Source organism: Oryx dammah, unplaced genomic scaffold (assembly GCF_014754425.2).
Source record: "Oryx dammah isolate SB20612 unplaced genomic scaffold, SCBI_Odam_1.1 HiC_scaffold_26, whole genome shotgun sequence".
NCBI lineage: Eukaryota > Metazoa > Chordata > Mammalia > Artiodactyla > Bovidae > Oryx > Oryx dammah.
The window spans coordinates 14,179,296-14,193,056 of NW_024070210.1; the positions used below are offsets into that span (position 1 = coordinate 14,179,296).

Genomic DNA, 13,761 nt, shown 5'->3' on the forward strand with positions numbered 1-13,761 from the left:
AATAATGTATATAAATATATATATAATGCCTCTAGTATGAGTATTGTGATAGGTGCAAAATGGCTCATTAATAGAATTCTTGCAATGAGTCTATTAAGCAGGAAGTATTCACTCCATTTGAAAGAATTTGGCTCCCAACGTGGTTAAATACTCAGGTTTAGCTTCTGGTTACTGGCAGACCTGGAACAAGACCAAGTTTCTTGACTCTGTACAAAAGAAATTGTACAGAAAACCCTGAAACTGAACAGATGTGAAGGGCAAAGAGACATGTGAATTATTACTTAAAATGTGTTATGATGAGCACTGAAGAATGGTGAGGAAATGTTAAAAAAAAAAAAGGTATCGTGATAATTAGCTAATTAAATAGAAGGCTGGGAATCAAACCGAGCACTTCCCCTGAGACAAAGGCAGGGAGGGCGCCACCAGTCCAAGAGAACCGGGAACCCACTCTAGACACTCAGCTCCCAGGTCCAAGCTGACCCCCTCCATCAAACCTTCCCGACACACCCGCGGAACGGCGTCGTTCTAGCCCGTGATTGGCCAGGAGGAAAGAGGGTCCGCCTCCTCCCCCGCTCCTGATTGGCCAGCGGCCCCCTTAGGCGCACGCCACTCCTGCGCGCTCCCCCCGGCCGGGTCTCGGGTTCCCGGGGGCCCCGCCTTGGGCGCGCCGCAGGCTTCGGCGGGAGCGGGCTCCGCCCCCGCGTGACGGGCCCTCCGGGAAGCGGCGGCGGCGTGCAGCCATTTCCGGTTTCGGGGAGGCGGGAGGGGCGCGGAGCGGGACTTCGGGGCCGCAGCTCCCTCGGCCGCCGCCTACAGAGAGCGTCTGCCTGTGGCCGCCTGGGTGCCGCCGGGACGATGCGGCCGGATCCCGGAGGCTGCTGCTGCTGCCGTCGCCCGGTGCGGGCGAACAGCTGCGTGGCGAACGGGGAGGTGCGGAACGGATACGTGAGGAGCAGCGCCGCGGCCGCCGCAGCCGCTGCCGGCCAGGTACGGAGGGACCGGGCGCCCGGGGACCGGGGGGCTCGGTGCCCGCGAGCCGGCGCCAATGAGGAGAGGCGGCGGGGAGGTCGCAGTGACCGTCCGCGGGGCTCAGGGGTGCCGGCGGCCGCGTCCTGGCGCTGACCCGGCCTTCCCGCGGCCGGGAGGCTCAAGGGCGGCCGCTGGGGCTCCCCTATCTCTCTGCGCCTGAGGTCTTCCCCCCACCTCACCCCACCCCACCCGGGAGGTCTGGCTCTGCTTCTGCTACCCGATCCCGCCAGAAGTGGGTGCTGCCGCTCTGGGGAGGCAGGGAGTGCCCCCCTGCCCCTCGGACCCTGGGAGGGTCCACTCGTGGGCTCTTGGTTTTTTTGTTTTTTGTTTTTCCCCCTCCGGAGGCTCCCTCCTCTAGCCCTTTCAGGTGGTTTTGCTTCCTCCTAGAAGCTCTGAAGCCCTCCAGGGAAAACCACATTTAGAATCCTCAGGAGGCAAAGAAAAGTTAGGAGGTGGTACCAGTTGGAAACGCACCCAAGTCTATTTCTTACCCCTTTTTGCAAAGCAAGACTTTGGACCACAAACCTGGCAGTGAACCCAGTCCAGAGGCTTAAAAGCACTATGGTCTTGGTCCTAAAAGCACGATGGTCTTGGTCCTCGGTGAGAATCCCTCCCCCCCTGGCCCCCCCCCCCCCCCACCATCCCGGGCTCCAGGTTGTATCAGGTGGTCCTTTTGACCCCTTGCAGGAGTGCTATCACGCAAGGGAATTTTTTAGCCTGGTGATGACTTGTGATGAGGGAAGTCAAGGTGGGTCAGCAGTAAAGAATCCACCTGCCAATGCAGGAGACACGGGCTCCATCCCTGGGTTGGGAAGATCCCCTGGAGAAGGAAATGGCAACCAACACCAGTATTCTTGCCAAGATAGTCTCTTGGATAGAGGAGCCGGGAGGGCTAACAGTCCATGGGGTCACAAAGACTCAGACGAGACTGAGTCCAAAGGCACAGCTTGCAATGAGTCTGTCTATTAATTCACCAAGGCTGAGTCACCAACCAAGCCCTGGCATTTCTGAAATATTTTGAAAAGTTCTGAATTCAGAGCAGTAATGACTGTCAACTTTCCAGTTCTGTGGACTGACAGGTATTCTGAAATGTGTTTTTGAAGCTGGTTAAAAAGATGAAGGGTCAGTGTTGGCGGAAGAGTGTTGTGATATTTGCAGTTGACTTTAATACTGATAAATCTCATTAAGAAATTAAGGAAATCTTTTTTTTTTCTTTTCCGGAAGTAGTCTGTTCCCCATAGCAGGAAATGTGACTGTTGTAATTTGGTATTACCATACATATGTGCCAGCCTTCTCCCCCAGTCAGAAATACAATAGATAGGTCTGATACTATCTGGCGTGAAACAGAAAATAGGTGTTGCTCCGGGTCTTGCTGAGATGTTAAGTCTGTAACAGTTAGAGGGGAAATACTTAAAAGAGTCTTGGCCTCCCCTGAAGTTTTAAGGCATGAGACAACATAATACACAGACTCAAAAATTTTTGTTTCCATTTTTGAAGAAATAATTGTGTGAGACAGGAAGTGATAAGAATCAGCTCATTATAAGCACATTGAAAAAGTTGTTTTCCTAGCAATGGCTAATAAGTTAAAATTGTTGTGTAGAGACTGTAACAGGGAAACCTAATGGTGGAAATCGGAAAATACGTTGCAGGGTGCATTATGATATTTAAGGGTGAGGAGGAAATCAAGAGAAAGGTGTTCACACGTTAGAGGTGCTTTGTGTTTAAGTGCTCTTTTCGCTTAACATACTTGTGTTCGGAGTTAGTATTCATAGTAAATATGATTTCTCCGTCCCATAATCCTGAACTGTTTAGCACTGGTGGGCATGACATTTCTTCAGAGATTGCTGACTGATACACTGAAGAAATATTAAGCTGCTGAAATGAAATTTAAAAATCTATATAATTGGAAAACTTGACTTTTTCTAATATATCTTAGTGAAAAATTTCACTCAAGACACACAGGTGGCATTTGGAAGAATGGTTTGGTGGAGTGCCCAAAGAATATTAGGGGCCGCACTGTCCCTTCTAGAAAACAATTTCTCATGAGTTTTTTTTTTTTTTTTAAGACAAAGACTTTAGGTATTAACTTTTATACTAATAGGAGGACTTGGCTGTGGGATGTTGTTTTTCCCATTTTCTTTTTTCTTAAGCAAAAGAAATTTCATGAGAGCAAGAATATCTTTAAAATATTTTTTAGAGTTGGAGAAGGCAATGGCACTCCACTCCAGTACTCTTGCCTGGAAGATCCCATGGACGGAGGAGCCTGGTAGGCTGCAGTCCATGGGGTCCCTAAGAGTCGGACACGACTGAGCGACTTCACTTTCACTCTTCACTTTCATGCATTGGAGAAGGAAATGGCAGCCCATTCCAGTGTTCTTGCCTGGAGAATCCCAGGGATGGGGGAGCCTGGTGGGCTGCCATCTATGGGGTCGCACAGAGTCGGACACGACTGAAGCGACTTAGCAGCAGCAGCAGCAGAGTTGCGTTTGTTTTAACTGAAGGGATGTGCTGTGGTGCCCCTCTGTGTATTTTCCCCAGTTTCTGGGGGAAATATGGCAAATTATGCCATAAAAATACACCTAAGGTGTTAAGTGCACAGACTTGTGTCTTGCTTTTACTAAAAAGAGAATGTAATGTGGTTTTTAAATCTGAGATGTAAGTTCATTTGCTCACATATTCCACTTTTTTGTTTTTTGGCCATGCCCTGAGTCATGTGGAATCTTAGTTCCCTGACCAGGAATCGACCTGAGCCCCCTGCATTGGAAGCATGGACTCTAAACCACTGGACCCTCAGGGACGTCCCCCCTTTGTCTTTTAATGAACAGAAGAGAAGTTAGAAACTTCTAAGATCTCTCTACGCTCTCAGGAGTCTACGTTTCTGTGTTTGAAGGGGTGAATGTGTATGCTGGCCTCTTTGTTGGATTTGGGTTTAGAGTTTGAGTAAATATCAATAGATACTGTGGTAGAAAGGGCATTATGAAACAATCAGATAGTATTGTTTGGTTTTGTGTTCTGTTTTCCAATTTTTTTTTTTTTTACTGTGGTAAAATACACATATCATAAAATTTACCATTTTAACCATTTGTAAGTGTCCACTTCAATGGATTTAAATACATTCACAGTGTCATGCAGCCATCCACACCATCCATCTCCATGACTCTTTTCATCATGTAAATCTGAAACTCTGTAGCCATTAAACAGTATCTCCACATTCCCTCCTCCTTCCAGTCCCTGGTAACCGCCATTCCACGTTCCACTTTTTTGTCTTTTGGTGACTGACTTTTTTTTATTTTAGCATAGGATCCTCATGATTCACGTATGTTGTGGCATGTATCAGAATGTCGTTCCTTTTTAAAGCCCCAGTAGTACTCGCTTGTGTGTATTTATACTGCGTTTTGCACAGCCGTACATCTGTAGTGTGCACTCAGGTTGCCTCCATGTTTCAGTTGTGAATAATGCCACTGTCAGCCAATAACTCTTAAACCGTGCTTTCAGTTCTTTCAGGTATATACGTGGACGTGAAACTGTTGGATCATATGGTGTGTTTAATTTTTTGGAGGAAACATGCTGTTGGACACGGTGGCTGTACCACTTTACCTTTCCATCAACAGCACAGTTTCTCCACATGCTCACCAACACTTGTTATTTTCTGTTGTTTGTCTTTTTTCTTTTACAACAGCTGTGAGATTTATAGGAGAAAAGTATGTATATATCCACACCCACTCCTGTGTAATTTCCTAAGTGATAAAAGTCCTGGGAGCATCTTTTGTTCTAATATTTGGTCTTTGACCTCCAGTTTCTGACTCAGTTTCACATTTCCTGGATAATAGAAACATCTTTTGTTCTAATGAGCTGACTCTCATTCAGCTCCTGAATGGGAGCCCCACTCACCAAAAAGACCAAGTCATGATTAGAAGCTTGGGATTTGGGACTTCCCTGGTGGTCCAGTGGTTAAACGTCTGCCTTGTAATGCATGGGACATGGGTTCCGTGCCTAGTCGGGGAACTAAGATGCTCCATGCAACGGAGTGTCTTGAGTCCCGGCGCTTCGACGGGGTCCGAACGCCACTGCCACGACTAAGACCCGATGCAGCCAAAAATAATAAAACAAGAAAAGAAGCTTGGAATTCTCAGCCCCACCCCCAGTTCTCCAGATAGTGGAGAGAGGCTGGAGATGGAGTTAATGATCAATCATGCCTGCGTGATGGTGCCTTCATAAAAGTCCAGAGAGGACTGGGTTCAGAGAGCTGCTGGGTTGCTGACCACATGGAGGGGCTGGGACAGCAGCGCACCTGGAAGCTTTGTGCCCCTCCCCACATTCCTTGCCAGCGTTTTTATCATCTCCTTTTATAACATACTGGTAAACAGTAAGGAAAGAGTCTTCCTGGGATCTGTGAGCTGCTCTAGTAAATTAACCAAACACCAGGAAGGGGTCCCCAGAGCCTGTGATTGGTCAGAAGCACAGGTGATAGCCTGGACTTGATCCTGGCATGTGAAGTTGGGGGTGGAGCAGGGCGGGCTTGTGGGACCAAACTCTTCCCTGTGAATCTGATGCTGTCTCCTGGCAGTGTAGAAGCGAGTTAAGTTGTAGGACTCCTACACTTGAAACTAACAGTATTGTAAATTAGCGATATTCAGTTTTTTTAAAAAAGGAAAAAAAATTGCAGGACACCCATCTGTGTCACAGTATTGCTTGGTGGTATGTAGCAGCCCCCCTCCCCACCGGTCCCCCCCACCCCCCGCACACACATGTGGTCAGAAGTCTTAGTGGTATGGCAGTGTGAGAATTAAGGAGAGATATCACAGGAAAATCAGGGTTTTTTTCTGTACAGTAGCCATCCTTAAATGTGTAGACATTACTATTTTTTAATGACGATGGTAGATAAGAGTTTTCACAAGGAAGAGAAGCGGTAATTTTTCTTCTGTGCCATTCAGAGGGAGTGAGAGAAGATTGTCAAGACTTTTTGAGGTAAAAGGTGGCAGTTAGCATTAGGGAAGCTTTGAAAGAGTTAGAATTGGAAGCTTTGGCAGAATTAAGAGCTGGAAGGAACCTTAGGGGTTTATGTAATTCAGTCCCTTTATCTATTTGTAGGACTTTATTAAAACTATATCATTAAAACTAATCTTGATAGTTGATTCTATCCAATTTTTAAAGATCTCTAGAGGTTTTGCAGGAAATTTTCTTAGCAGCAATTTGGAGTATTCAGTGATCTTAATCACCAAGAGTTTATTACTGTGGATTTAACATTTGGTTAAATAAATGCCATATTTTGGTTGCACCTGAAATATAGTACTGTTGGTTTCTACTTTTAAAGCTCCTTGTTAACATTACATTTTTTCTGTCTTCCATTTCTTTGAAGAACTTTTGAGATTTGTTTACACATTTAACTTTCCTAAATTAGTTAAGTAGAAGAAAAAAACGATGTGCCTTTGAGAGAGTTTGAACGTAAGTTTTTTCCCCATTCAGTATCAGTTCAGTCACTCAGTCATGTCTGACTCTTTGCGACCCCATGAACCGCAGCATGCCAGGCCTCCCTGTCCATCACCAGTCTATTAGGAATAGTTTTATGAGATATTAGAAGAATGACAGCCTTCTAGCTACCCCAGTAAATAAGATTTTATCTTAAGGAATTGGCACACAAGTTATGTTCTTATTTCAGTAATAAGATAAAGTAGAAGAACAAAGTATTGGTTTTGCTACTTCGAAGAAGGCAAATGAATAACTAATGAAAGATGGTTTACTAAGTAGCTACTAGCTTTTGTTTCCATTGAGGAAACACAGCACCTGGGAAAAGAAGTTGGGTTATGACACAGGAACTGGAGGAGTAGCTAGAATGGTGAATATACCTGCTTAGGTTTCACAGGGCCTGATGAGACATCAGAAGACCTCAAAGCTTTGCAGAAATAATGTTGTAACTGTTTGCAACTCATGGGATTAGATGTTTCAAGTGCTTTTTGTTCCAAGAGGAAGAACATTTCAAGTCTAACTAGTTAGATCTGAAAGATTCCAGAGTCGTTTGAGGAACTCAGGAATTCTCATTAATAAAAATTCTTGGGAAATGAGACCAGTATTTAACATATAAATCACTGTATTCTTCTCCCCTGCCCCCCACCCCACTGTATTCTTAATATAGTATCTTAGAACTTGGGTATTCAGGGCAGGCAGGCTTGCCCATTTTTTAAGGTTGGCCTAGGTGGCCTAGAAACTTCATAGTGTTCTGACAAGTAGTTAATTGGTTGAGATTCAATTAGATTCCATTTTTGAAAGAAAGAAGCAGTGTTTATTGGCAGAATAGGCAATTGAGAGGGATGGGTAGAGGCTGTGTTTGCATTCTGAGTGGGTGTGCCTTACTTGATTAAATACATGGTTTGTGGCCTCAAAAGCCAGTTGCCTTCTGAATTGCTTCTAAGAAGACTTCTATAATATAATTTATAATTTGTGACTTAATGTGAATTAAGCAAGTAAACCCTTTGCTCTTGCCTGACTCAAGCTCAGAAAATTTATAACGTTTGTTGTCTTTAAAACTGCCTTCAAGACCCATTATGAAGATTAAAGTGGTGATTTTTCCTTTTGTTTTAAAATAGTTTTTCCTTCTGACTGTAGAAATAATACATGTGTACTATAAGACCCTAAAAGGCTGGGACCCTTTGTTGGGGGCTCATTTTCGAATGTGATCTGTTGTAAATTAGTCTACTGTTTTCTGATATTTCTAAGTAGAGTAAAAAGTATGCAGTTATACTGAGACTGTGCATGTGATCCAGTGTTACTCTACACGTTGAGGTTGGGGAAAATATTCAACAATTTTTATGATTTGGAAAGCTTTAGAAACTACAGATAAAGTACTGACCAGTCCAGTGTGGTGGTTTTGAATTATTCTAAATAATAAGCCTCTTTCAGCTTAGTAAGTAAGCCCCTTCAGCAAACATCTGAATTTTACTATCTGAATTGTGCCTGGTGATAGGAACTAAGGAGATCTTAGTTGAAGGAATGAAGGGGTGGTGGCTGAAGCCATGGAAGTTGGTAAAGTAGATAAAAAGGGCATTAAGCAAGCAGAGGAGGCACCAAGGATGTAATATTGGGGAATCCTAGTGTTCTTGGGAGAAGATGCACACACACACCACTGTTGAAGAAGGTTGATTGGGAAAGAAGAGAAGTGTTGGGAAGTGGTGTGAGAAAGCCCAAGGAAATGGAGGGTGTTTCAGTAAGGAGGGGTAAGGGATAATAATAGCCATAAGGGGGCTTCCCTGGTGGCTCAGCGTTACAGAGTCCCCCGCCGATGCAGGAGGCACAGGTTTGATCCCTGGTCCAGGAAGATCCCACATGTTGAGAAGCAACTAAGCTTCTGTGCGCCACAACTGCTGCTGAGCCTGTGCTCTGGAGCCCGGAAGCCACAGCTGCTGAAGCCTGCGCCCCTAAGAGCCTGTGCTCTGCAACAAGAGAAGCCCCTGCACTGAGAAGTCCACGCACCGCGATGACCAGCAGCCCTGCTTGCCACACCTAGAGAAGGGCCCATGTAGCAGCAAAGACCCAGCACAGCCAAAAGTAAATTTAAAAAAAAGTTTTAAAGTGATAGTAATAGGTACCATTTACTGTGGTCAGAGCCTCTCCCAGCTTTTTTACCTATCTAATCTTCACAAGAGCTTGGGTAAGTGAATATTATCTCCATTTTACAAGTAAGACTGAATTCCAGACCATTTAAATAACTGGCCCAGGTAGTAAGTTAACAAGACCAGATTGTATTCAGGTTTGTCTTCATCTGTCACGTCACTGGATTTGACAATTCACAACTTAAATTAGTTTTTGAGGACTTTGGGTATTAGGAATGACAATAGATTTCATCTCTTGAGAGTTCGTTATAGAGGCTGATCTTTCTTTGGATTTTTCCTGAAATGAGCTAGCCTCTCACTACTGCGTACCACACATACTAGAAAAAATAGTTTGGAGCTTTACTCCCATCACACAAGCTGTGCCTCACTCTGAACATATATTTCCAGGAGTGTCCTCTTTCTTTTGGCAGGCACATTTAGAAAAGAAGGGAATCCACATTTTTTTCCTTGCCATCAGGATAAGTTCCTGATTTTTTGTGAAGTTACCTCATATAGAATGGACTAAGAAGTGCTTCCAAAGCCAGCCATAAAATAAATCTGCATTTTGGTGTTACCATATTCCCATTGATAATTCAGAAATGCAGGCCTCCAAGTGTGCACGGTGGCCTGGCTTCCGTCTGCCGCACCTGGTGTGCTCTGGGCAGGGATGCTCTGCACAGGAGGCATCATTGTCTCTCACCGCCCTGCAGCACTTCTCTGCAGCACTTTCCTGCCTCTTAGATAAGCACCAAGGTACGACAGGTGGATGTTGCAGGAGACCTATGTGCCAGTACAGGTCTGCCCTGAGTTCTGCATTTTCTTCTGAGCTCTCTTCCACCTCTAACATGTTCTGGGCCTGTGCCCTCCCCTCTGCCTTTGTAGTGGGCTCGAACTGGAAGGGCAGCCGGTTCACATTCGTTTCCATAAAGCCAGTAAAGCACAGCTTTTTACACACAGCATCAAACAGAATTAAATGTTTAGGAAAAATGCAACAGAAAAATTGTAGGACTTGGATACTGAAAACTACAAAAGCATTCTGAAAGAAATCAAAGATCTAAATAAGTGCAAAGACATCCAAATGTTAAGGGATTGAAAGACTTAAGATTGATCTACAAATTCAGTGCTGCTGCTGCTGCTAAGTCACTTGTGTCCAACTCTGTGCGACCCCATAGACGGCAGCCCACCAGGCTCCCCCGTCCCTGGGATTCTCCAGGCAAGAACACTGGAGCAGGTTGCCATTTCCTTCTCCAATGCATGAAAGTGAAAAGTGAAAGTGAAGTCGCTCAGTTGTGGCTGACTCTTGGTGAGCCCGTGGACTGCAGCCCACCAGGCTCCTCCATCCACAGGATTTTCCAGGCAAGAGTGCTGGAGTAGGGTGCCATTGCCTTCTCTGACAAATTCAGTGCAACTCCTATAAAAATATCAGCTGGATTGTTTGGTAATACTTAAGTCTGGTCCTGAAATTTATATGAAAACATAAAGGACCCAGAATAGACAAAGTCTTGAAAAAGAAGAACAAAGTTGGAGGACTCACCCTTTCCAATTTTAAAACTTACTGTAGGGACTTCCCTAATATTCCAGTGGCTAAGACTGCACTGCCAATGCAGGGATCTCAGATTGGGGCAGAAGTAAAACCCTTCCGTTTGTGGTCAACTGATTTTTCTACAAGAGTAGATAATTCAGGGGGAGAGAGAATGGCCTTTTTAAAAAGTGGTGTGGGGGCAACTGGCACATGCAAAAGATCAAAGAGCTAAATGTAAGAATTACAGCTACAAAATTCTTAGGAAAAAGTATGGACTTAGGAAAACTTGGACTATGAAGAAGGCTGAGTGCCAAAGAATTGATGCATTTGAACTGTGGTGTTGGAGAAGACTCTTGAGGGTCCCTTGGACTGCAAGGAGATCCAACCAGTCCATTCTGAAGGAGATCAGCCCTGGGATTTCTTTGGAAGGAATGATGCTAAAGCTGAAACTCCAATACTTTGGCCACCTCATGCTAAGAGTTGACTCATTGGAAAAGACTCTGATGCTGGGAGAGATTGGGGGCAGGAGGAGAAGGGGACGACCCAGGATGAGATGGCTGGATGGCATCATTGACTCGATGGACGTGAGTCTGAGTGAACTCCGGGAGATGGTGATGGACAGGGAGGCCTGGCATGCTGCGATTCATGGGGTCGCAAAGAGTCGGACACGACTGAGCGACTGAACTGAACTGAAACCTTTGTAGACTTTGATCAGGCCATGGTTTATTTTTTTGTCCATGACTCCAAAAGTATCAGCAACCAAAGGGAAAGAAAAAAAAATAAATTGTCCTGGATCAACATTAAGAACTGTATTTCAAAGGAGACCATGAAGAAAGTGAAATGAGAATCCATAGAATGGGAGAAAGTATTTGAAAATCAAATCATATAGCAGATAAGAGGCCTGTTATCTAGGATGTATAAAGCACTCTTCTAACTCAACAATAAAAAGACAACCCAAGGAAGTTCCCTGGCGGTCCAGTGCTTAGGACTTGGCATCTTCACTGTCATGGCCTGGGTTCAATCCCACCACGCAGCATGGCCGAAAAAACAGACAAACCAGTGTTAAAACAGACACATGATTGTGATAGAAGTACCCGTTAGAGACCTCTGCTGTACACACTAAAGGGTGATATCTTTATTGCCTCCTGTACAGGCGTGGTTTGTACGTAGGAAAAGGAAGCAGGTTATTTTCAGGATAGCTAAGTTAATTAGTGTTAGTTCTGGTTTCCTAGAAACAGACATTTTCTTAGTAGGGGAAATGAAACTCAGCCTCTGTCTCAATTCATGTATAGCTGATAATATGAATAGCAAAAATAGCTAATTATATGAATAGCAAAAAATGAGCACAAAGGTTGAGTTTAAAGTGAAAGTCTCATTTTAAGCCACTGATAATTTTTAAACAATTAGATTAAGTTATATTATCTATGAAATAATTTAAAGTAAATTTGACTCATAGACTATCTCAGGAATATGACTGAAAGTGAAAGAGTTAGTTGCTCAGTCGTGGCCAACTCTTTGGGATCCCATGGACTTTCGCTCACCAGGCTCCTCTGCCCATGGAATTCTCCAGGCAAGAATACTGGAGTGAGTGGGTGGCCATTTCCTTCTCCAGGGGAATCTTTCCCACCCAGGGTTTGGACCTGGGCCTCCTGCATTGCAGGCAGATTCTTTACCGTCTGAGCCAGCAGGGACTATGGCTAAGAAATGGCAGTAAGTGGAGAATGTAGAAACTTGCATTCTCATCTTGACTTTCAGTCCAGCTTTCCTGTGACTGGACAGATTGCTTAAATCTTCCTTGGTTTTGTCATTAGTCACGTGAAGAGGAAAAGTGAGACAACTTGAGAAATACTTGTGCTCAAAATGCTCCTCACTTTGTGTGCAGTTTTCATTCTGCATATTCATATGTAAACCCCTTTAGATGGTGTCCTTTAAAAAAGCTTCTCTATTCTCTTTTATCTCAAAAATCATGATGATCTTTGTCTTCTTTTTCTCTAAAAATTGCAGAATTCTTGAGGACTTGAAAAAGGCCTACCTTTCATTTGCATTGTCAAATACAGGGTATTGCTGTTGCTGAGTCACTTCAGTCGTGTCTGACTCTGTGCAACCCCATCCCTGGGACTTCCCAGGCAAGAACACTGGAGTGGGTTGCCATTTCCTTCTTCAATGCATGAAAGTGAAAAGTGAAAGTGAAGTCACTCAGTCATGTCCAACCCTCAGCGACCCCATGGACTGCAGCCTTCCAGGCTCCTCCGTCCATGGGATTTTCCAGGCAAGAGTACTGGAGTGGGGTGCCATTGCCTTCTCCAAATACAGGGTATAGATCTTTACATATAAATAGAAATGAAATATTTGCTGAATGAGTGAAAAAAACGAGATGATCATGATGATTTTGAGCTTGTTGGTAGAAAGGGGGCTCTGGGTTCCTAGAAGAGTCTGATGTCCAAAAATTATTTTTGCAGTTTTAGAAATGTTAAAAAAAAATTAAACAGGAGGATTCTTTACTTCTGGGGACATGAAATTAGAGGGGGAGGTTGGGGTGTGAGAGATGCCCCAAGACTGTGTTGCTGTGGCTGTTTAGTAGCTAAGTTGTGTCCTACTCTTTGGCAACCCCATGGACTCTAGCCCTCCAGACACTTCTGTCCACAGGATTTCCCAGGCGAGAGTCCTGGAGTGGGCTGCCATTTCCTTTTTCAGGAGACCTTCCCAACCCACAGCTCCCACATTAGCAGGCAGAATCTTTACCACTGGGCCACCAGGGAAACACGTATCCCAGGACCAGCAGTACTGAAACATAAAGCTACTCTATACTGTGCCTTCTCTCTTTCAGTCATACTCCTGTTCTCTCCCAGCCTCCTGGGAAAGCGGGGGTTTTTGATTGGTTGCTGGATGTTATGAATAAAAGACCGGCAGAGACTAAAGTCAGTTTTTTTTTTTTTGCCTTTTGCCGTTTGCTCTCTTAGAGATATGGAAAGGGCCTGAGCACCTCCGTCTAACCAGGTCTTGAATTTGGTGGGCTGGGCAGAGTTTTTAGGTGGATTCAGTTCACTCTAGTGAGTACAGTGTCTCAAGGATGAGATCCATTGTGTGTTTGTTGCAGGCTCCTCCCTCTAGTATGACCTTAGCTCCTAAGCGTAAGACTTCACATCACCTTTCTAGTCTATCTCCTTAGCTTCTCCAGCACTTGATAAATGTCCTGTGCAAAAAACTGGTCACATAACCAGGACTCTTCCCACCAACCTGTATAGCTCTTATAAACAAACTCTGTTGGTTTTTCTCTTCCTTGGTAGAGCTCTTCTACCCATGGCAAATCAATCTGCCCATGATCAGATTCTATGAGTACCGTGAGGAGAGAAAATGACCAGTGATTTTAGCTCACTAAGGAAAGGCTCTTCCCTCTCTGGAATCTTAGTTCACCTTGTCCTTTTTGCATGGAAAACAGTTTCTCATTATCTTTAAAACTACTTCTTGTTTTGAGTAATCTGTATAGTTTTATCTAGGTTTTCTGTGAAAGTGATGGCTTGGCTCTACCTATTAACTCCAACTTGGAAGCAAAAGTCTCAGTGTTGTTTTTAATTGTTTTGTTTTTGTTGCTATAAGTGTGACGATTAAATAAATAAGGTAGAG

General features: G+C 44.4%; 1 protein-coding gene across 1 annotated transcript in view; it reads left to right on the plus strand.

Moving 5' to 3' along the window:
- Positions 1 to 721: 721 nt before the first annotated feature.
- The window catches only part of SPTLC2 (serine palmitoyltransferase long chain base subunit 2), a 103,736-nt gene continuing 90,696 nt past the window's right edge, over positions 722 to 13,761 (plus strand). Inside the window, exon 1 of the mRNA XM_040226000.1 lies at positions 722 to 987. Coding sequence (XP_040081934.1) covers positions 856 to 987 — 132 coding nt within the window. The 5' untranslated portion in view covers positions 722 to 855. The remainder of the gene's footprint in view (positions 988 to 13,761) is intronic.